General features: G+C 38.3%; 1 protein-coding gene across 1 annotated transcript in view; it reads right to left on the reverse strand.

Annotated features, from left to right (window-relative positions):
* Positions 1 to 4,720: 4,720 nt before the first annotated feature.
* LOC137237784 (mediator of RNA polymerase II transcription subunit 13) overlaps positions 4,721 to 21,887 on the reverse strand; it is a 171,198-nt gene continuing 154,031 nt past the window's right edge. The window contains exon 2 of the mRNA XM_067761959.1: positions 4,721 to 6,109. Within this exon, the coding sequence (XP_067618060.1) occupies positions 4,721 to 6,088 (1,368 nt within the window). The 5' untranslated portion in view covers positions 6,089 to 6,109. The remainder of the gene's footprint in view (positions 6,110 to 21,887) is intronic.

The raw sequence follows: 21,887 nt of genomic DNA on the forward strand, positions 1-21,887 counted from the left end.
TAGTAAAGTAAAATATACTGTCGACATATAACTCTATACTACTACTATACTCACCTGCTTACTTGAAGGTAACGTTCAGTCCGATATTACAATAAAAAAAGCAGCTACATAAAAGGCAATGAGATCAGAAACATACTTTGAAATAGGTCCACACACTATAAGGGACGAACTCGGGGAATGAGACGCACACAAAGAGACACATTAACGCCGTTCCACAGGTCTGTGATAGTCAAGGCTCTTACTGAGACTGTACAATACAAGGCAATCAAAGTACTTTCGAGGAAAGAGATATGAATGTTAAGATGGACCTCTAGACACAAGTGCAGACTCAAAAGTTACGCGAACAAAGTGAGCATCCTATCAGATATCTTCTGGACATGACTATCGAGAATTTATAAATAAACCTCCTTAGCACAAAAAGTAGTTTCTAAATTTTCCAAGTACTACGTTGGGCGCTGATGGATTGCCTGTGGAGCTATTCAAGTACGGCGGCGAGGAGTTGGTAAGGCGCATGCAGCAGCTCCTTAGCAAAATATGAGCGGAAGAGTGCATGCCCTACGGTTGGAATCTAAGTGTTCTTTGCCCAGTCCACAAGAAGGGGGATACTGCAAAATGCACCAACTATCGTGGAATCAGCCTTCTCCATATCGCATATAAGGTCCTTTCAAGTGTATTGTGCGAAAGATTGAAGCCCACCGTGAACCGGCTGATTGGACCTTATCAGTGCGGCTTCAGACCTGGTAAATCTACCATCGACCAGATTTTCACAAATTTTGGAAAAACCCCGTGAAAAAAGAATCGACACACATCACCTCTTCGTCGACATTAAAGCCGCCTTCGACAGCACGAAAAGGAGCTGCCTATATGCCGCTATGTCTGAATTTGGTTTCCCCGTAAAACTTATACGGCTGTGCAAAATGACATTGAGCAACACCATCAGCTCAGTCAGAATTGGGAAGGACCTCTCCGAGCCGTTCGAAACTAAACGACGTTTCAGACAGGGTGACCCCCTATCGTTCGATTTCTTTAATTTGATGCTGGAGAAAATTATACTAGCTGCAGAACTTAACCGCACTGGAAAAATATACTATAAAAGCGTGCAATTACTGGCATATGCTGATGACATTGATATCATCGGCCTAAACACCCGCGCTGTTAGTTCTGCTTACTCCAAACAGGAAAAAGAAGCGGTAAAGATGTGTTTGATGGTGAATGAGGACAAAACGAAGTACCTGCTGTCATCGAGCAAAGAGTCAGCGCATACGCGCCTTGGCAACCACGCTACTGTTGGCAGCCATAATTTCGAAATAGTAAAAGACTTTGTTTATTGGGGAACCAGCAACAACACTAGCAACAACATCAGCACTGAAATCCAGCGAAGAATCAATCTTGCCAATAAATGCTACTTTGGACTAGGTAGGCAATTGAAAAGTAAATTCCTCTTCCGACGAACGAAAATCATACTCTAAAAGTCACTTATCGTACCCGTCCTGCTATATGTGGCAGAAGCATGGACCATGACAACAGCAGATGAAGCGGCTTTGGGAGTGTTCGAGAGAAAAGTTCTTCGAAAGATTTATGGACCTCTACGCGTTGGCGATGGCGAGTACCGAAGAAGATTTAATGATGAGCTGTACGAGCTATACGCAGACATCAACATAGTCCAGCGAATTAAAACGCAGCGGCTGCGCTGGCTAGGCCATGTTATGCGAATGAAAGATGATGCTCCGGCCAAGAAAGTGTTTCTATCGGAACCCGCCTATGGAAGCAGAGGTAGAGGGCAGCCCCCACTCCGTTGGAAGAACCAGGTGGAAAACGATTTAAACTCCCTTGGTGTGACCAATTGACGCCGGTTGGCGGAGCGACGGTCATAACCGTTTAGACGGTTAAGCGCAAATTAAGTAAGTAAGTAACGTTGGTAAATAAATAAATAAATATAAATATATAAATATATATTTAGTCCTGACTGAATTGTTGTGAAGCAATGTGGGCGATCACAGTGCAATGGTTTACCCTAATTCTATTCAATTCTAAGTTTTGAAGGTTGTGTTTTCGGAATTTATTTTGATGTTCTCCCTCGTAATATCCCGCTTACTTTCGGTCTTTATCTCCCTTTTCCCCTAATTTGGTGGTAGAGGATATCATTCCCTTTCCTTCTGACTTTATGGCACTGCTACTTTTACTCTCCTCCCTTTACGCACCTGTCTTAGGCCCAGCTTCAACTCCGATTTGCGGCATATCACTTTTACTTTTACCTAAATTTTTTTATGCAACTGTTTGATTTCCGGAGCCGAAGGTGTAGATGGATTTTAGCTAAAAAAAAGTTTCACATTACTTGTTGCCGCCGTGTAGAAGCTCGGCTTCAATCACCTCGGAGGTATATTGCACCAAATTATTACTACACTAATATCTTCATCCTCTTCCTGGTCCATTTATTGCTTCCTTGTTGTTGTTGTTGTAGCGATAAGGACACTCCCGAAGGCCTTGGGGAGTGTTATCGAGGTGATGGTCCTTTCCCGGATACAGATCCGGTACGTTCCGGTACCAAGCCCGACCATCTCGGGAACGATTTGTTATGACCACATGCGACCTTCTAGGCTATCCCGCCTTCCCACCCTGTAGATTCATAATGAGTTCGGGGTCGTCAGAGCCTCGGCTGTTAAAGAAACAGGATTTTCCACGGATAGGTGAGGTTGACAATTGGATTTGGAGAAGCTATTATTGCGCTGGCAACCTGAAAGGGCTGCGCTACTCAAACCCCTTGAACCCGTATTTTAGTCGCCTCTTACGATAGGCATACCTACCGCGGGTATATTCTAACCCCCTCCTTCTTACATCCCACTTTTCTTTTCCATAGCTTTCGATCTTTAGCTTCCCTCCCTTGTCTTGTCCCATTACGCCCTTTTTCTTCCGCCTTCTTCTTTTCCGCTCTTCATCTCCTTTTTTTCCTTTTTCTTTGCTCCATGTCTTTTTTCCCCTCTCTTTCATCTTTTACTCTCGTTCCAACCACCTATCCCTCCCCCTTTCTAGTCTCCTCCTTGTTCCTGCTGCACTTCTCTCCACTTATTTCTTTCGCTTCCCGTTCATTTTTTAATCCCACTATTCCGCTATTGCTCTCGCTATTTCTTTTTTTCAAGACCTTCTCCATTTCCCTCCCACTCTTCCCCTTACACTTGTCTCTGTCATATATTATTTGTAAGATATATACTTGAAATAGTTGCGGAGATGGACGCGGCATTCTCCTTTTTTCCAAAAATGAATACTGCGTGATCTATAAGATACATATGCCCAATAGTCTGGGTCAGAAAAACAGCAGAATACCACCCGTAAGCTTGACGCTTATGTGGAGGTTAGGTTGAACTGACCGGTCAATAAAGACCTCACCTAGACTGAATGTGTACATAGTGTCGCCAGAATTTGTTTGTCGACCAAACGGAAGAACACCAATCTGGTGCCAGGACTTATGTTATAGAATAACTCCGTCCTCTTGGCAAATACTAGCAGTTTTCTGGAACCCAGCTTAATTGCTACCTCGAGATCTGACGCTTATGTGGAGTTCTTAAAACAAATTTTTTTCTCTTACCCTTCTAAAAAACGACGACATTGTTTTTTGTTTTTTTAATCCAACTTGGTTATTTATTGGACATCCGATTTTTATACTCAGCGTGCTTTGCAGAGAGTTAAGATAACATAACATACATCAAAATGCTCAGGATGAAAAAAGGAACTGGTTTAGCCATGTTCTTCCGTCCGTCCGTTTGTCTGTGCACACGATACCTTGAGTAAATATGGAGATATCTTATTAAATTTTGGTATATGGGTTCCTTGGCACTCATCTCCCTTCGCTATTTAAAATGAGCCAAATCAGACGATAACCACGCCCATTTTTATACATATAACATTCTGGAAAACAAAAAACCCCCTTTACGATCGGCCGTTATGTTACCAAAGTTCATAATATTGAAACATATCGAAAGCTTCAAGTTTTAGGTATGTTTTCTTAAAATGGAGATATGTAAAATAAACAGCAGCGTAAATACAACTTAGGGTTGCACTCGAACTTAGACACCCTTATGTGTTAAAATTGATTTTATTATTGTTTATTATTTTGGTCTTGAGAATCTCTATATTTCCTTCCAATGTTCTTTTTAACCTCTGGAGTCATTTTCCAATAGTTCAGTCTGTTATCCTAACTATAGCCTACCCTGTATCTAAAAGGTTTTCCTTTGTTATACATTATATATTTACTTACCTCTCCTCCTACTCGTGCCACTCAAGTTTTTCCCCTATATACATAGGTTTCCATACAAAATATTTGATGGTACCTCGAAATAACCTGGGATTTAGGTAGGGCATGGTACCTTTTCGAAGATCCTTATTTAGAGCGGTGGTACCGCCTGCTTTGGTTAATAATTCAGATAAATTGAAGTTTTAGCGACTGAGTAGTTTTGGGTTTGGTCGCACATATATACATTCTTTGTAACATGAAACTTTTAATGACATACATTAATAGATTTTTTAAATAAATTTTTTTTTTTTTACTTTTCTAGTTTATTTCATTGGACGCAGGCATAAATAAATAAAGAATAAATAATTCTAAAATATCCTTTTACTAGCCAAAGACTTTAAGTTTTTCTTAAGAATGAGAAGTTTTGATGAAAACCTATTTCAATTTTCCTTTAAGGTTTTATCTTTTTCGGCTAGCTTGTTTTAGTTCCATCTAGTAATATCCTGAACTACCATAGATTGAATTAAAATTATTCGGCAATGTGTAGATTTCATCCGGGCGTCCATTGAAAAAGAATGGCCGTTTCAGCAAGGTCAATTTCGAATCCTGTTGTTGCGATGAATCTGACTGTGGTGCTGTCGTCGGACCATAAGACCCATGCGACGAAAAACTAACACCTACATTCGAAGCGCCCGGCATTGGAGTACCATTCAAAGAAAATGGCGGCGAAAACGCAGTCGGTGGACGTAAACCAAATGGTTTAAAATTATTGAATTGCAATGGATTCGCAAAATCATTTGGGGTGCCACCAATCTGATAAATATTTGTAGGTTTACCATTTGCCATGAAATTCATTGGAATATTTAAGATTGGACTAATCGCGGAAGATAATGGATTATATGAGTCTGCGACTGGTAGACTACCTTGCATGGCGGCAAAACCCAAACCGCCAGGCATAAACATGCTATAAGGCATTGGTGCTAAGCGCATAAAATAGATTTGCGAATTACGAGCGGATGCTGGCGGTGGTGGTGGTGGTGGAGGTGGTGCAGCCATGCCCGATGTTGTGCGTGTCGTATCAAAATGTGCAGCAGGCACTCTGCGGTGATTACCAATAGCGCGTGGCATCGAATCGTCGATGTCATTTCCAGTGCCAATGAAATCTGGATAAAAAATATCTGATGATGCAGCGGCGGTGGCGAGGTACATTGGTAGCGGCAAGTAAACCGGCTGAGGATAGCTGAAGAATGGCATGAAGCGTGGCGTTATCATTGATAATAGCGCGCTAGGGCTAAATGTACTGTAAGGATTACTTGTATACGAAAAACTGTTGTACATTGTTGGCGTACGCGTTTGTGGTTGATTGAATATTGTTCTATAGGGATTCCAAGGTATACCATTTCCTGCAGTTAGTCGCGGTTCCAACTTTAGGTTACTCAAATATTGATATGGATCATATATTTCCTCATCGATATCAACGTCTTTGGCGATGTAATCGTCATTGGATAAGTCGTTTGGAAAATTCTGTGTTGTAACCAATTGCTGTTCGTTTTGTTCTTGTTCTTGCATTCTTTGATGCGGAGGACTTTGTTGTTGGTTATATTGTTGTTGTAACTGATGTTGTGAAGGTGATTGCTGTTGTTGTTGTTGTGACATCGGTAGCTGCTGCGGGTGCTGTTGTTGTAAATTTGGTTGGGGTTGTTGCACAATCATTTGTTGTTGTTGCTGAGAGGGTGCTGCCTTATGTGACGATGATATGCTACCCGCAGTAACAATCGCTGAACAGAGGAGTAGCATCAGCATAATTGGCGCGAACGTTGATCCTCTCATATTGATATCGTTTGAAAATCGTGGTAACATTCCGTCGGAGGATTTAAGGAACTACAAAGAAAAACAACAAACATTATATGAATGACTGATTAATATTAATGCCCAGCCAGCATTTTTTGAAAATTTTGATCAAAAAATATTCAAATACCATACCCCAAGATGATTAAAAACGTTCAAATTTAAAAGCATTTTCTGTTCGAAAATTAACGTATCGTCGGGAGAAAAATGTACCATAAATATGATTATTCTTGAATAATCATTTGTGATTCATATTTCGAAACGCTTTTTATTCATATTTGATATCATTGTAAAATTGAGCTTTAATTGTTTTAGAGTAATATTTGACTACTTTTCAGAGTCATTTTCTGATCATATTCGTGAACATATTTCAATCGTTTTGGTTGAGATTTTTGAATCATTTTTGAATGCGATTATGATGCATTTATTCTTCATATCTCATTCCAAATAGATACTACATAATAATCTTATTTCGTCAGGGGACGAAATCATGCGGAAGTGAGCTATTTGAACCACAGGTCACTCGCAAACAAACTTGACGTATATACACCTGCGACTACAACATCCAGCATCAGATATGATCGTCAATATCTTAAAATACGATACGGCACGGGATGTTGAAGACATATCCAGGTACATATGTCAAGAGAGTTTCACTTACCTGGTCAAATAGCTCACAAAGTTTGTATTGTCCACCTATTATGTAATTTCTGGGAAGCCGAAGGTGGAGAAATGGTTGGGGAAATCTTCGGGCACGAGCAGCATTTGCATTACATTGTCTTGAAGAATGTCTTAATAATAAAAATTTTATATATGTACATATTTTTTCTGAACTTCATGATTGAAAAAATGTGTATGTGAAAAAAATAAAGTTTTCAATGAAAAGTAAAGTTTTAACAAGTACAAAACTCATTATTCAGTCAACAAATATAGTCAGAAAACATTCAGAAAGCTGATTGAAAAATTATTATAAATTTTTGATCACTTTTTAAAGTAAACAGATTTGATTCAAATATGATTCCAAAATGTGATTGAAAAACTATATTCAGTTTTTGATCATCAAAGGTAAGCATATTTAATTATTCTTTTGTTGGTTTTTATGAAATATTAAAATTTAATCACAAAACGACTTCAAAAATGATTCCAAAAAGTGATCGAAAAATGCTTTTGAGTTTTTGATCATCAAAAGTATTCATATTTGATTATTTATTTTGTTCAATTGTATGATAACTCATTATTTAGTCAGAAAGAGTAATCAAATTGTATTTATATGTAGGGAAATTGAAAATTTAATCATCTAAATGCTGAGTGGGTGATTTTTTTTTGTTGAAAAAGTGAAAATTAAAAAAGTTGGAATACTTATTTTTAAATTTTTTTCAAACCTATTAAATTTTTACTCTTTTTTAATTATTTTGTTCATATTTTTTAATTCTTTCCTCCGAAAGGGAAAGCAGTTATTCTAGCTCTGAAGAACTTGGAACACATAGTTTTTAACCTTTTTTTTTAATTTTAAAATTTTAAAATTTTTTTTTTTTAATTAAAATTTTTTCTTTATTTAACTTCTTTTAAATTTTTCGTGGCATTTGCGCCAAACTTTTATATTTCTTCACAAACCCGAATAATTTTAAACGACTTGGAATATTTTTTTTATTAAATTTTTTACTGTTTGGAGAGTATTGAAATTTTCAGAATAGATCACTTAAAACATCAGAACAAATCTTAAAATTTTTTACCAGTTTATTAATATTAGACTTTTTGGAAAATTTTAAATATTTCAAACTAGATATTTATTTAAAGAAAAAAAAAAAATATTGTTAGGCCTTGAGCTCGATTCGAACCCGCGATCTTTATTTAATTGTTTAATTGTTTCCTGAAAAGAAAAAAGGCTATTCCAACTCTAAACAATAATTTTTTTTTTTTCAATTTTATTTAATATTCGACTCGTTGCAAACATTTAAACATTTCAGAATATATCTTTTTGAATGTTTTATTCTAATTAATTTTTTAGATTCTTCCTGATAGGAGAAAGGAGGCAATGAAAGAAACTCAGAACAAATCATTTAAATTTTTTAAGTTTATTATATTTTAGATTTTACATAATAATTTTAATTTTTAGGAATAGATCATGAGTCTACAGTCCTCTCTTTTTAATGATAGAAGCAACTTTGTTAGTCTAAGTTTGTAAGACCTGCACTCTACGTTCCTACAGTGGATTAAATCTTACCTGCACAACAGAAGTAATGTTGTAAATATTGACGGTGTTTATTCGAAACCATTTTGGGCCACCTCTGGAGTGCCCCAGGGCAGTATTCTGGGCCTTTTACTATTTATCGTGTTCATTAATGATATTAGCTCTTGCTTCTCATCTACCAAATTTCTGCTTTATGCTGATGATCTCAAGATCTATTCTGAGATCAGTTGTTATAATGATGTCGTTGTTCTTCAATCTGAGATTAATAAGCTTTTATATCTGGTGTGTTAAGAACCGTCTTATACTTAATATAAGTAAGTGCCACACTGTGACGTATGGTAAACTGCTGAGGCCACTTCATACCTCCTATCATATTGCAGAAACCTTTCTTCGAACGACTCTTGAAGTTAAAGACTTGGGGGTATACTTCGACTCAAAGTTTAATTTAACACTCACGTCAGCTTCACAATTTCTAAGGCGCTTTCAATGCTTGCTTTTGTCAGACGCCGTTCCGCAAACGTCTCTGACCCCTACACACTCAAAGTTTTATATACGTCCTTTGTGCGGTCCAAACTTGAGTATGCGGCTTTCATTTGGCGGCCCTACCACGCAGTTCACATCAACCGCCTGGAGCGGGTTCAAAAAATCTTTATGCGCTTCGCGCTTATTTCATTACGTTTCTCTTAACCGATCCCGTCTCGATGCCAACTAATATCCTTACTATCCCTAAATAATCGCAGAATTTTTTTGGCCTCGTTGTTCATTTTCGATCTTTTCACGGGCAAAATTGACTGCGCGCTGCTTCTTGAAAGACTATGCTTAAATACTCCCTGTAGAAACCTCCGCCACTTTGAAATCTTTTTCATAGGGCTGAGTAGAACTGTTTATAACTCAAAAGCGCCTATTAACAGAGCCCTATCAGAAATTAATTGCTTCTCAAGTGTTTTGGATATTGATTTCTCCGACTCAAAATACGCTTTTCAACTTAAACTAAAAAATTACTTAATCTGTAATAATATAAATTATTTTTGCTAGTGTTCTCCATAGCTTAATATAAGCTGGTCTCTGTAATTTAGTCATAAGTGTCTGTACTAAACATTTGTTACTAGACTAAATAAATAAATAGATAATCGTCGACACTTTACAGCCCCGCTCTTGAACCCACGCCTTTCCTGCTTGGTCGACCATGTGCACCTCTCGCCTTCGCTTAATTTCGCCCAGTCTAATTGGGACGTCCACGGAGCAAGCTTCAAGGGATGCGCCCGTTTTAGCTAGTTCATCCGCTTTTTCATTCCCATCTATTCCCATATGCCCTGGGACCCAATATAGATGTATGCTTCTCCCTGTCCCGATTCTCTGCAGGGACTGCTTACACTCTAACACGCATTTAGATGCTGTGCTATGCGAGATTATTGCCTTAATTGCTGCTTGACTGTCAATATAAAAGTTAACACGGTTGCAGCTTAAGCTATTCTCTTCCAGGGTTTCTACTGCTTTGGTTACGGCTAATATTTCCGCTTGGAAAACGCTACAGTAATCCGGCAGCCTGTAGGATATGTTTATTTCCGCATCAGCACAATATACCGCAGACCCTACTCCTTCCACTACTTTGGAACCATCTGTGTACACATGTGTCGCCTCGTCCGCCATTTGAGCTCCCTTGCGCCAACCGTCCACCTCTATTGTGGCCTTAAGATCGCCCTCGAAGCGCAGATAGAGAATCAGGTAGTCTGTTCGTCTTGTGATTGAAATTTTTAAATGCTTAACAAATTGCAATTGCGCCAAATTTTTTTTATTTTTTCATAAACACGAATAATTTTAAATGACTTGAGATATTTTTTTTTAATTTAATTTTTTACTCTTTAATTTTTTTCCAGTTAAATAAATATTCGAATTTTTGGAAAGCTTTTAATATTTCAAACTATATATTTTTTTCTATCAAATTATTATTTTTTTTCCTGCGAAAAGAAAAAAGTTATTGCAACTCTAAGAAAAATAAAATTTTTGTTTGAAGTTTATTTAATTTCCTATTATGTGGAAAAATTTAAATATTTCAAACTAGATTGTTTTGAATAATTTTTCTCGAGAAGGTACTCCAGCTCTTTGCATGTTTTTCCTTTTTTTTTAATTTTTTTATTTTTTCCTGACCTTAAAAAAATAAAAAAAAATCTGAATTTTGGTAAAATTTTCTTTCTAGTTTAACAAATTTTCCACTTTTGCAAAAATTTACATTCTTCAGAATATTTCCTTTTTTTTTTTTTTTTTTTCAATTTTTCCTTGAAAAGGGGAGACAAGTTCTTTTAACTCTTAAAAAACTCAGAGCAAATAACTTTTTCTTTTTTTAATATATTACTTTCGATTTTTTCGAAAGATTTCGATATATCACAATAAATTTTTGAATGGCTTTTAACATTTTTAAATTATTTCGATAAGATGGGATAAAAGTAACATATTTTAAAAAACGCGAATAATTAATAAAAAAAAATAAAAAATGCGAAACAATTTTCTTTTAATGAAAAAATAGAGATATTGGCGCATTTTTGAGAACATTTTATCCCTTTTTCAGCAACCCTGTTGGTATTGGAAAGCTAAAAAAGTAGCCTGGCTCCAGTTTACCGAAAAGTTACATAAAAAACAATTCCCAGTTTCGCAAGAATTTTACAAAGTGCTGTCGATCTATGCAGAATATAACGGCGGATACTGCGCACCCCAACTCGGGTAAACTTGAATTTCGACTCACAGGCTACCAAGCCTCAAACCATCAAGGCGAAATGGCCCTCTTGTCAGGAGTAATTGATTAAATGTAAAGATTACGATGATTACCAGTTTCTTGAAACAAAGCAACATTGTAATTGCTGCGATCCAAAGGGCAAAGCTTAAGATCAAATTGGACTTTTGATCATCTAATAGAAGCGACCTCGCATTAATTACTCATCCTAGCGTCCTGTGTAATCTATTGAACATCAGCCACAATAACATCTTAGACAAGGTATAGCGACAATTTGTTGTTGGAGTGGCTACCGCGCCAACTTTAATGCGTTCATCAGGTGGGAAACCGAATACCTCATTACGTCAGGCACTTTAATCAGCTTTAGACAATGTAGAACTAATTAAGCGCATTAACTGGCGGCCGATGTTTCCAGTTGATACTGACCACCACATCGATAAAGCAGCATGGTCACTTTCATTGATCAGTCAGAATGCAGATCTTTTAATCACTTTAGTACCTGATCTGCCCTCCCCATTTCGACCGATGCTCATTGAGAGGAATGAGAGTTCTGAAAAATAATTTTTTCCCTTGCCCTTGCGAGTGAACGTGATGGAGTGCAATACTCCAACCAAAGATATCCTCAAATAACGGACTTCATGAAAATCAGGAGGCTGATCGATAAACGCAAGCGCTCCAAATGGTAAGAGTGGACCTTCAACCGGTATCGTATCGTATACTCCCCGTTGAACCCAACGAAATATAATTACAAAGTCTCCATCGCTTTTGTCGAAAAAGGTATCCCTGATCCCAAAGAGGCTGCGGAAGTTAATTTAGAAGGCCAAAGTACCTAAGTCAGTGGACGCCGATGTAAAAGCACAACAGCAATGAGCTGTTCAGTTATGTTTTCATCTTATCATTGTCCTCTATTGTCATTTCTCGAAAATGCTAGCAGTTGGGAATGGTAGGTGACGGCTTGAAACAGTGAAACGAGACAATCATGGAGAATCATCTTCATCCATTTCTCTCCTTTCGGCATTGCCTTTCACAATCTTCGGGGAATGTTTTTACACAACAACAATAACGCGTTTGTCAGAGTAACAAACTCGATAAGAATTGCAATCCTCGTGTTCCAATGGACAATGATCCAGATCCTGACAACAATAAAAGGACATAAAAATTTAAGTTCAATCTAAAGCCTTCACTAAAATGCAATCATTCGTGTGGACTTCCGTATCAACATTTACGTTCATTGTATGAAACAGAACTGAAAGACCAATCTTTACATACTACAAAGTAAATGTAAAAATCTCAATGCAACAACTGATTGTAAATATCGGATTAAGTAATAACGTTGCGTAAGAAATGAATTCACAATGAAAAGCGGTAAACAACGAACTGTTCTTCGACCTCATTAAGATTATGAGTAACGTTTATACCGACCTGACCTGTCTTGCAAATTCGATATTTCAATACTCTGAACGTGACTTAGCGGTAATCATTGTACTTTATAGAAAAGCGGTAAACATGCTTAATCCGATCGTTTAATTTGACTTTTGTATTGGGCCTAGACTTGCCGTCGCGTACGTTTCTTAATAATGAATGCAACATTTATGCATTTTTTTTTTTCACTAAGCAAAGAAAATTAATTTCTTACGTTATTGTTTAGGCATTGATGTTTGAGATTATTGGCATAAAATTTGAACTACATAGGTATTAGTGATATTGCCAAGCAAGGTTTAGTGAGAGCAGTCCCGAAATCGGATGTTTTGAAAAAATAGTAAAAAGTTGCTTGTTTATAACGGAGTTACAAAGGAGCCATTTATGAAATATTGTGCAATATTCTAAACAGTAAATTATACTAATAAACAAGCCAATAAACTTATCTATTGTGATCTTTGTTCGAGAGAAAAGTTCATCGAAAGATGTATGGACCTCTACGCGTTGGTGATGGCGAGTACCGAAGAAGATTTAACGATGAGCTATACGCAGACATCAACATAGTCCAGGGAATTAAAACGCAGCGGCTGCGCTGGCTAGGCCATGTGTTGCGAATGAAAGATGACGCTCTGGCCTGCCTACGCATCCTTTTCATTCAGACAGGCAAAATGAGGCCATAAGCCTAATCCACACAGAATCGGTAAACACTTTTGCTAGGTCGCGCCCTGTGAACCCTCTTATCAATATACACTAGCCAACCTTGGCAGAAGAAGAAAGCAGACTACCAACTTCGTCTTGGATACTTCAACAGGTTAAACTCTAACTTGTCCAGAATCAATCCCGAAATACTTAATCTACGTACTGCATGCACTGGTCCCCAAATGGCACCAGTCAACTTTTCAATTGTAATGTGGAACCTATGACTCGACCAGCAACTTCCCTATGGTCCACCCCTGTTAAAACTGCTAGTTTTCTTGGACTCCCGTTAGAAGGCTTTGATGACAATTTGTCAATGATCGCACCATTGAATGGGGCGAAGCACTGCTATTAGAACTACAAAAGCAACTACCATTTTGTTATTGTTTTTCATTTCGTGTTTGTTTCGCGTTGACTTCAGATTGCTTTCGTGATAATTTCGTAGCTTTTACGCAATGATTTCGTAACATTTCGGGATGATTTCTTTACCATCTCCGAACAGTTTCGGTATTATTTGCGGCTCATTTCGGCACTATTTCAGGACTGTTGCGGAACACTTTCCCGACTGTTTTCGGGATAATTTTTCGAATAATTCGGGATTGTTTCCTGAATGTTTAGAGATCTTTTTCGAAGCTATTTCGTAATTGTTTCCTAATCATTTCGGGACTTTTCGCGATTGTTTATGTCATAATTTCAGATTTGTTTAAGGAATCATTTGGGGCCTATTTTTCGAAAATCTATAAAAAAAAAATCTTTAAGTAATTAATGTAGAATGTTTACGAATTCGAAATACTAAACATATATTGAACTAAAAAACTTTCGGAGTCGAATATTCGCAGCATTACTACAGCAAATGAAAATATGCACTAATAGTACCTAAAATCCAGAGCCGTAATAAAGTCCTCAAATCTTTGCCGGCAGCACTTGGGGTAAAGACAAAGAAACGCTCATTACCACTTACAAAGCAATTGGCCGGCCGATTACATGCTACGCGTCCCCGATATGGTCGCCAAGCGTAAAGGTTACTCACTGGCAGAAAATACAGGCCTGCAAAAACACCGCTCTCAGAACCGCTATGGGCTGTCTTCTTATGTCCTCAGAACACCACCGACATAATGAGGTGAGAGTGCTCCCCATTAGGGAGAGAAATGAGATGCTGAACAAACAGTTTATGTTGCATACCCGGAAACTTGGGCATCCCAACAGATATCTGATTGCAGAGGCTGCACCTCCCAGGAGCTTAAGAGGTATTCTCGGTAAGCATTATGAGAAAATACGACACCTGAGAACACAGCCGTATGATGCAAAACAACACACACATTGATATCTACAAAGAGGCGTCGAACCTATATGCCAGGATTTGCCCCGCGAATCCAGGTCTATAAGAGAAATACGCAGAACTCGCAGAAGAGGAACGCACTCTCCGCGCGTCACTTTAGTTCAACCTTTTCCATCAATGTACCTATTCAGAATCAACCCCGACAAACATAATGTATGTGTGTCCTGCTTCCAATGTGTCCCCACAGACCATCTCTTCAACGCATCTAACACTCCTTTCATTATGGTCCACCCCTGCTGAAAATGCAAGTTTCCTCCCGTTAGAGATTATTGATGACAATTTGTGATCGTTCGCGCCTTTTGGATGGGGTGAAGCACTGCTACAACAATAATAACAACTAGAAAGCTACATCACTTTTAAAAGTTGCTCGGTATGGAATCCATTCCTGAATTGTGTAATATTTTTTTTGATTAATTCTTTCCACTTTTTTCACGTTTTCGTGATTATTTTTAGCGCCATTGTTCTGCGATAAGTATTGTCATTTGTGTTAATAAGCGCATGTACGAATTAGGGTAGTTCTTATAGACCTGAAATGTTGTTATAACTCTTTACTTTCTGAATGCTAATGTTCGATGTACATTCGTTGAAGGAATGTGCTGAGACTAAGGCGGCCACTATGGTGTGGTACTTCGCTTACCACACCGGTGAGTAAAAAGGTTTTTTTAATTAGCAATAAATAAGGAAGGCTAAGTTCGGGTGTAACCGAACATTACATACTCGGCTGCCAAATTACAGCTCGCAAAAATTTTAAATTACCTTCTTTTAAAAGTGGGCGGCGCCACGCCCATTGTCCAAAATTTTACTAATTTTCTATTCTGCGTCATAAGGTCAACCCACCTCCCAAGTTTCATCGCTTTATCCGTCTTTGGTAATGAATTATCGCACTTTTTCGGTTTTTCGAAATTTTCGATATCGAAAAAGTGGGCGTGCTTATAGTCCGATTTCGTTCATTTTAAATAGCGATGAGTGCACAGGAACTTACATACCAAATTTCATTTAGATACATCAAAATTTACTCAAGCTATCGTGTTTACGGACCGACGGACGGACGGACGGACATGGCTAAATGAATTTCTTTTGTCGCCCAGATCATTTTCATATATAGCAGTTTATATCTATGCCGTTATGGTGTACCGCTATGCGAACAAAATTAATATACTCTGTGAGGTCTGCTCAGCTGAGTTTAAAATGTTAGTGGTTTGGCAAACACTCCGAATGTATTTCTGCCATTAAAAGTTTCTCAGTGAAAATTCATCTGGTTGCAGGTGCCGTTATGCAGGTGCCGTCGACCTAAATCTCTTAAGGCGTTTAAATATATTAAACACCATCCCACTTTGCGCAGCAGTCACTTTCATTTCTGTATAGCACTTTATAATACCAAATAAATTAAAATAGTAACTCAGAGATATCTGACGAGCAGCGACATTTTATTTCTCATGTTGATATAGTCGGTCATCAATGGTACTGCGTTCAAACTAAACTTTAACAAATTATCTGGCTTACAAATTTAAAACCGTAAATTTGTCTGAATTTATTTGGGTCATATCAATGTAACGAAGCTCGAAAAGCTAGGAAAGAAAGGTCGAACTTCGATGTAAAGCGTTCTCGAAACGTATATTTTCTAATAACGGAAGATGTATTCTCTGTATTTAGAATACTAACAGAACCAAATCTATTATTTATCCTAAATCCGAGTCCGAACACTGGTTACAGGAAGATTTATATGAGAATAAGAACGTCCCTAATGCGTATGCACATATGTATGTTGAAGCATGCTACACATTTCAATCGCACATTCATACGAATAATTATAAAATTCACGCGATGCATTACATAGTAGATTACATATTACATATTTTCACAAGTTGGCAAGAAAATTACTACAAGGCAGAGTACATGTCTAGGTATGGAAGCATGAAAGTAAAAAAGGAAAAGTGAAAATTGTTTTTATGCAATCTACGCTGCTGCCAAATACCAGTTTGAGTGTCAGTGTAGTACCCCGAAGAAGCAAACAAACAAACTTCCGTACAAACATCCACCTTTATGTCTTGTAAAGATATTACACATTTTACACCAGAACAAAAAAACGTGGATAAAGATTTAATGTTAAAAGACCCACTCACTTGTCCTCCATCCTGAATACTCTACGAAAGTCAAATATCGACTAGTACCTGTGGAGCCTTAATAAGTACATACATACACTTAGCTGAGGGAGCACATTTGTCTTTCACCAAATACCGTCGCGATGGAACTTAAAGCCTTCTAGCGATACTGATAAAACAACAGCTGTAATGAGGAATGCCACACCTCTGCGGAATAGTTGGAGATTGATTACAGATCTTTAAGCGAGTGTTATCGTTTCGGAAACGCGTAAGTTCGAGGGGATTCTTAGTTTAAAAGAATCAAACTTAATAACGGTAGTTGTCAAGACCGGGGAAAACTACTGCAGAAACAATAACGACGAGCTGATAATAGACGTACCGGGCGTACTTAAGTTACGGAAAACATCTCCTCATAGCTAAATAGCCAGTTAGATGAAGGTCTAAAATCCACGCAAGGCAAGTACCAGATCGCACCGGAATAATAATCGAGAAAGCACTGAATAGATGCGCAGCACTTTCTAAGCCTTCTGGGAGTATTTTTGCGGTAACAGCAACAATATATCCGATACTCCAATCCTTGTCGACAGAAAATGTTTTCCACTAGACGCAGTGAGTATGACAAAATCCCGGTTTTTTAATCGGTTATCAAACTGATAGAGGAGTCCCTTAAAGACTTTTTTCTGGGTGCGTTGCTTCACATAGAAAGAGTCTTGTAATGGAAACTTATTGGGGAGGGCAGGACTTAGAAGACTTCAGATGGCTTGTATTGCTGTCGGGCAATTGGCAAAGGTGGTACATCGAATGTACTATATGGTGGTCACCGAATCTCTTCTTGGGTGTCCTGGTCTGGTGGAGAGCACTCCACAATTTTTCACGGTCAAAAAGTTGGAAGCAGTGCAGCGATTGGAAATGGTTGGAACACGCAGATCGCCTTCGTACAAAACACCTACACTGACAGCAAACGCATTACTGAATCTGTACGGGTTAACATCGTGGGCAAAATAGTCACAGCCCGGCCGTCGATACACCTTCGCAACGCAGGATACAAGCTTGTAAATGACGGGCACTCCAACATTATGATCGACATCGACTTTATCTCTGACAGAACAGGCTACTGTGTGCCGACATCCGCTTCTGTTGCCACATTAACGACTCATATTCCCTCAAAGGATGAATGGAGTGTGGAATTAAGATGGGACAGGAGTATGGTGAACCTGATCACGGATGGATTCAGGTTAAGCGGGAGGGTTGTGGGTAGAGTAAACTGCCATGAGCTCAGGGTTAGACGGGAAATTTGGGCTGCCCAATCACTGCAGCGTCTTTCATGCAGATGTCGCCGCTATAACTGCTTGGATAGTCAGGCGGCTATCAAAGCGCTAAGTCTGCCATCGTGAGGTCGGGCGCTATGAGCGATTGCTTGACTTCACTTGTGGTGGTCCTTACTACTTTTTGATAAAAATTATCTAAGTGCTAGAGCGAATTGAACATATCTGTAGTGGAGACTTTAAGATTCCTCTGGACACTAGCTCACACTAGCTCTTGCCGTTGTTTAATCCAAGCTATTGTTGACATTGCACAGCCTACCCCAGCGGGTTAGGGAGCTTAGAATATACCCGCTGCAGGTATGCCTGTCGTAAAAGGCGACCCCAAGGCCTTCGAGGAGGGTCCTTATGGCTACCGCAACAACAACAGGGCACTGCCCAATGAGAGGCAATGTGGTATGCCTTGATATGCTGAAAGGCCCCAGCTGTGTTGTAACTTGGCGACAGTCTAATCGTTTGAGTAAGTGGTAATACAACTGGCCAAAGTAAAGGTGTCCAAGTGCTGTTCCTTAACTGAAAAGCTGCCACACAACCTAACCAAGCCTAATTGGTGCTAAATAGTTCTTTCTTCCCTGGCTTTACTAATAAGGCAAAAAAATTGGATCTTGCTAGTTACGACATCAAAGAAAAATCAGCGCCTTCCAGTCCTTTCCAGTCAATTCTTCTCTTGACGAACAAAAATCATCCTCTACGAGTCTTTCATACCTGCTTTCATGTATTGATAGGTACCCTGACCAGTGTCGTAAGAGGATACATTATTTTTGGAGGATTTAAGATTTATAAGACTGCAGGGATGCCAAGATGAGCTGAGAACGATCCGAATACGGTTTAAGGATTGTTACACAAGCGAGCCGCTTGATCTAAAACAGATGCCCGCTTGCAGCCGCACCGTATGACTATAAGACGCTGCAAACCTAGGCGAGCCCTTACAAAAACATCTTATTACGCCCACACACTTTACATGTCACTTTCAGACGTACGTCAATAAATAACGGATGATCAATCAATCCGAGGATTTCTTTACTTTCTCAGCACACCACAACTGTTGCCGCTTATACTACTACAAATGCAGATCACTCACATCACTATTCTTTTTTTTTTTTTTTTTTCTTTTTTAATTTTTTTATATATACACAAACTACTTACATACAAATATTAAATATGAAATTTTATATTTTAAGTTTTCAATTATTTTATTCTTAAAAACTAATTATTATTGTAGTACAAATATTTATTCCTCTAATTTTTTTCCTAATCACCTTTTCTTGTTAAAAGTTTAATATGCACTTTTTTCTCTTTTCCTTTTAGTATGGAAAGCCAAACACTGCGCACTGCAAACGGCGAAATAAAAATGACTTCACATTCGCAATGAGACAGTTCTTTATATCCGCGCTGATGCGCATGCGCGCATGGTCATCAGAAAAATAGCAGAAGGAAAGCAGCTGATGCCTCAGTTAAATGTTCGTCGATATGTTGCGTGTATGTAATGATAGCAGAAGAATTGTTGTATGTTATATAAGAATAAACAGGCCAATCAAAATCTCATTTACATGTTTGAACGGCAGAAAAGCGTGGATGGTTGCAGTGATCAATGACGCTGATTATGTTTCGACTTAATGTAAGCACATGTTAATTCCATTCTATGTCAAATGCGGAAAATTCTGAAAACTGATGAGAGAGTATTTATTGATGATCGGCTTTGTGGAAAATGATTAGAACGATGACCTGTGCGCAGAACTCCACACAAAGTAGGAAGGTTTCTGATCGCCATGCTACAGGAATGGCCTGAGCGATTTGCAGTTTAGAATATTTCAATACATTCGGTTAAGGACCTTCGTAGGGAATTGCTCTGCAGCTTTCGTCGAGCAAGAAGTGCAGCAGAAAGTGGCCCGACAACCCGGAACAAAACAAAAATTCTATCGGAGCGGACAGTCCATATCGGCATACAAATCCTAAATTGATCATATTCATCCGCCGAACTTTCAGAGATGAAGTGCGTAGTAACCAGCGAATTGCACGTAAATACCCTTTGAGAAATCGGTTTTACATGTTAGCCGAACAGAGCTTATTTAGGTTATTTTATGCCTTGCAATGAAAAATATGCTTCTCAACTCAATAAAGCCGAAGATACTGGGAAATGAAAGACTGCTTGCCGAGCTTTTATGAAAGTTTGTCCGTTTAGTGGCGCATAATGTACACAATTTTAGCAGAGCCAATCTCTAATCGTTTTGTCAATATACCTATGTATTAAGTTTTATTGGGGATCTATTTCGGTGCTGATTTATGACTGATCAAGTTTGCTTGCACATCTCTTATGTGGGGGGCTCCTGTGTCCGTCTAGAACTATTTTTCTTATTGAAAACAGATACGAGTCAGTATTTATACGCAGATAAAGGAGAAACGATGTTATTGAAGTGCTGTAACTCAGTTTGTTCAGAAGCCTTCCTAGCTAGCTCGTTGGAAGTACAGTCCGCAGATATACCGCTGTGGTATGGGGTTCATATCACTGCTGGCCGCGCAGAGAGGTTGAGCATAAACATTTTCGGAGCTGCAGCCAAATGCTTATGCGTCTGTTTCTTGGGAACGTTGTCTCTGTGGGGCAGATACCTCTGGCCCAGAAGAATTACCGTTGTTCTCCTCATTTTTCCCCTACCCTGTTCTCCCGACTGGCGGCGAGAACATTTTGTAGCTCATGCCAGAGAGGCTTTATGATCTTCCGTCATTTCGGTGGGAGCAACTTGTTCACCTTAATCCGTTAGGATTGTAAACTCAATAAGCCATTCGAAGCTAAGGAAGAGATCATAAAAGCTGTCTCCAGTTGCTACTTTGTCGCCAAAGAATTAATATATTAATAATGAGAGTTACCTTGGGCTGAGTACGTAATTTAGAAAAAAATACCACTCTTGGATAAGAAATATCATACTTTATAAGTCTTTCATCATACCTATCTTACATATGGCTCGAAATAGTGGATGATGCATAAAGAATATGGAATGGCACCAGAAGATTTACGGTCCTTGCCATATAGTGAACGCTTATATGGAAGACAATTTGTTGATGAGCTCTAAGAACCTTACCCACACATGAACACAGTGCATCCCATAGCGCATTGTTGAAAGCTCCAACTTGGTTCAGCAAAGCAAGGCGATCCCAAAGTTTTGAGGGTATTCCATATCAGAGCTTGTCCAAACATAAGGCGTTCATTTTTGTAATCATATATTGTAAAATCTTTTCTATAGGAGTGTGCTTTCATTTGATTAAGTAAATTAATCAATCGACTACTTAATTAATCAAAATTTTGATTAATGAAATCGAAGACTACTTTAATAATTTCTACAACGGTTAATCAAAAATTGGTCATTTGCCTGATTGTAAAGTTTGTTTGGAAAAAATAAATTGAATGTTAAACAAAAAAATTATAAACACTTTATGGACTTATTTCTAAAGGAGAACAAAAAGGAGAAATGAAAGAATGCAGAATAAAGCTGTTGTGGCCGAATATGTAAAGTATGAAGGTGCGAAAAAATTGATTAATCGCTTATTTTAAATAGATTTAATAGCCAAATTCGCTGGGTGAATTAACCAATTTGCTTTCTGATTAATCATTACTTGGTAATTATCAATTATTCGTTTAATTACAGATTATGATTAAGGAAAACTTTAGAGTAATCAGTTACGAGTAATCGCAAAGTTCTTTTTATTATGTTTTTGTAGAACAAAAATGTAGCCTTAATCAGTTTGCTTTTTAATAAATCATAACTTGGGAATAATCGATTAAAAATTGTCACTTATCAATACTTATCCTGGCATCCTGCTACATGGCCCATGCTGCGGAGGTTCCACCGATGAAGTGGAAAAGGCTAGTACAGGAGGAAGGGCGCGGGTGAGGGGGTCAGAATATACCCGCGGTAGGTATGCCTGTCGTAAGGGGCGACTAAAATATCAGATTCAATGGGATGTGTAGCGCAACCCTTCAGGTTGCCAGCGCAATATATAGCTTCTCCAAACCCAATT

Source organism: Eurosta solidaginis, chromosome 1, assembly GCF_040869045.1.
Source record: "Eurosta solidaginis isolate ZX-2024a chromosome 1, ASM4086904v1, whole genome shotgun sequence".
Taxonomy (NCBI): Eukaryota; Metazoa; Arthropoda; class Insecta; order Diptera; family Tephritidae; genus Eurosta; species Eurosta solidaginis.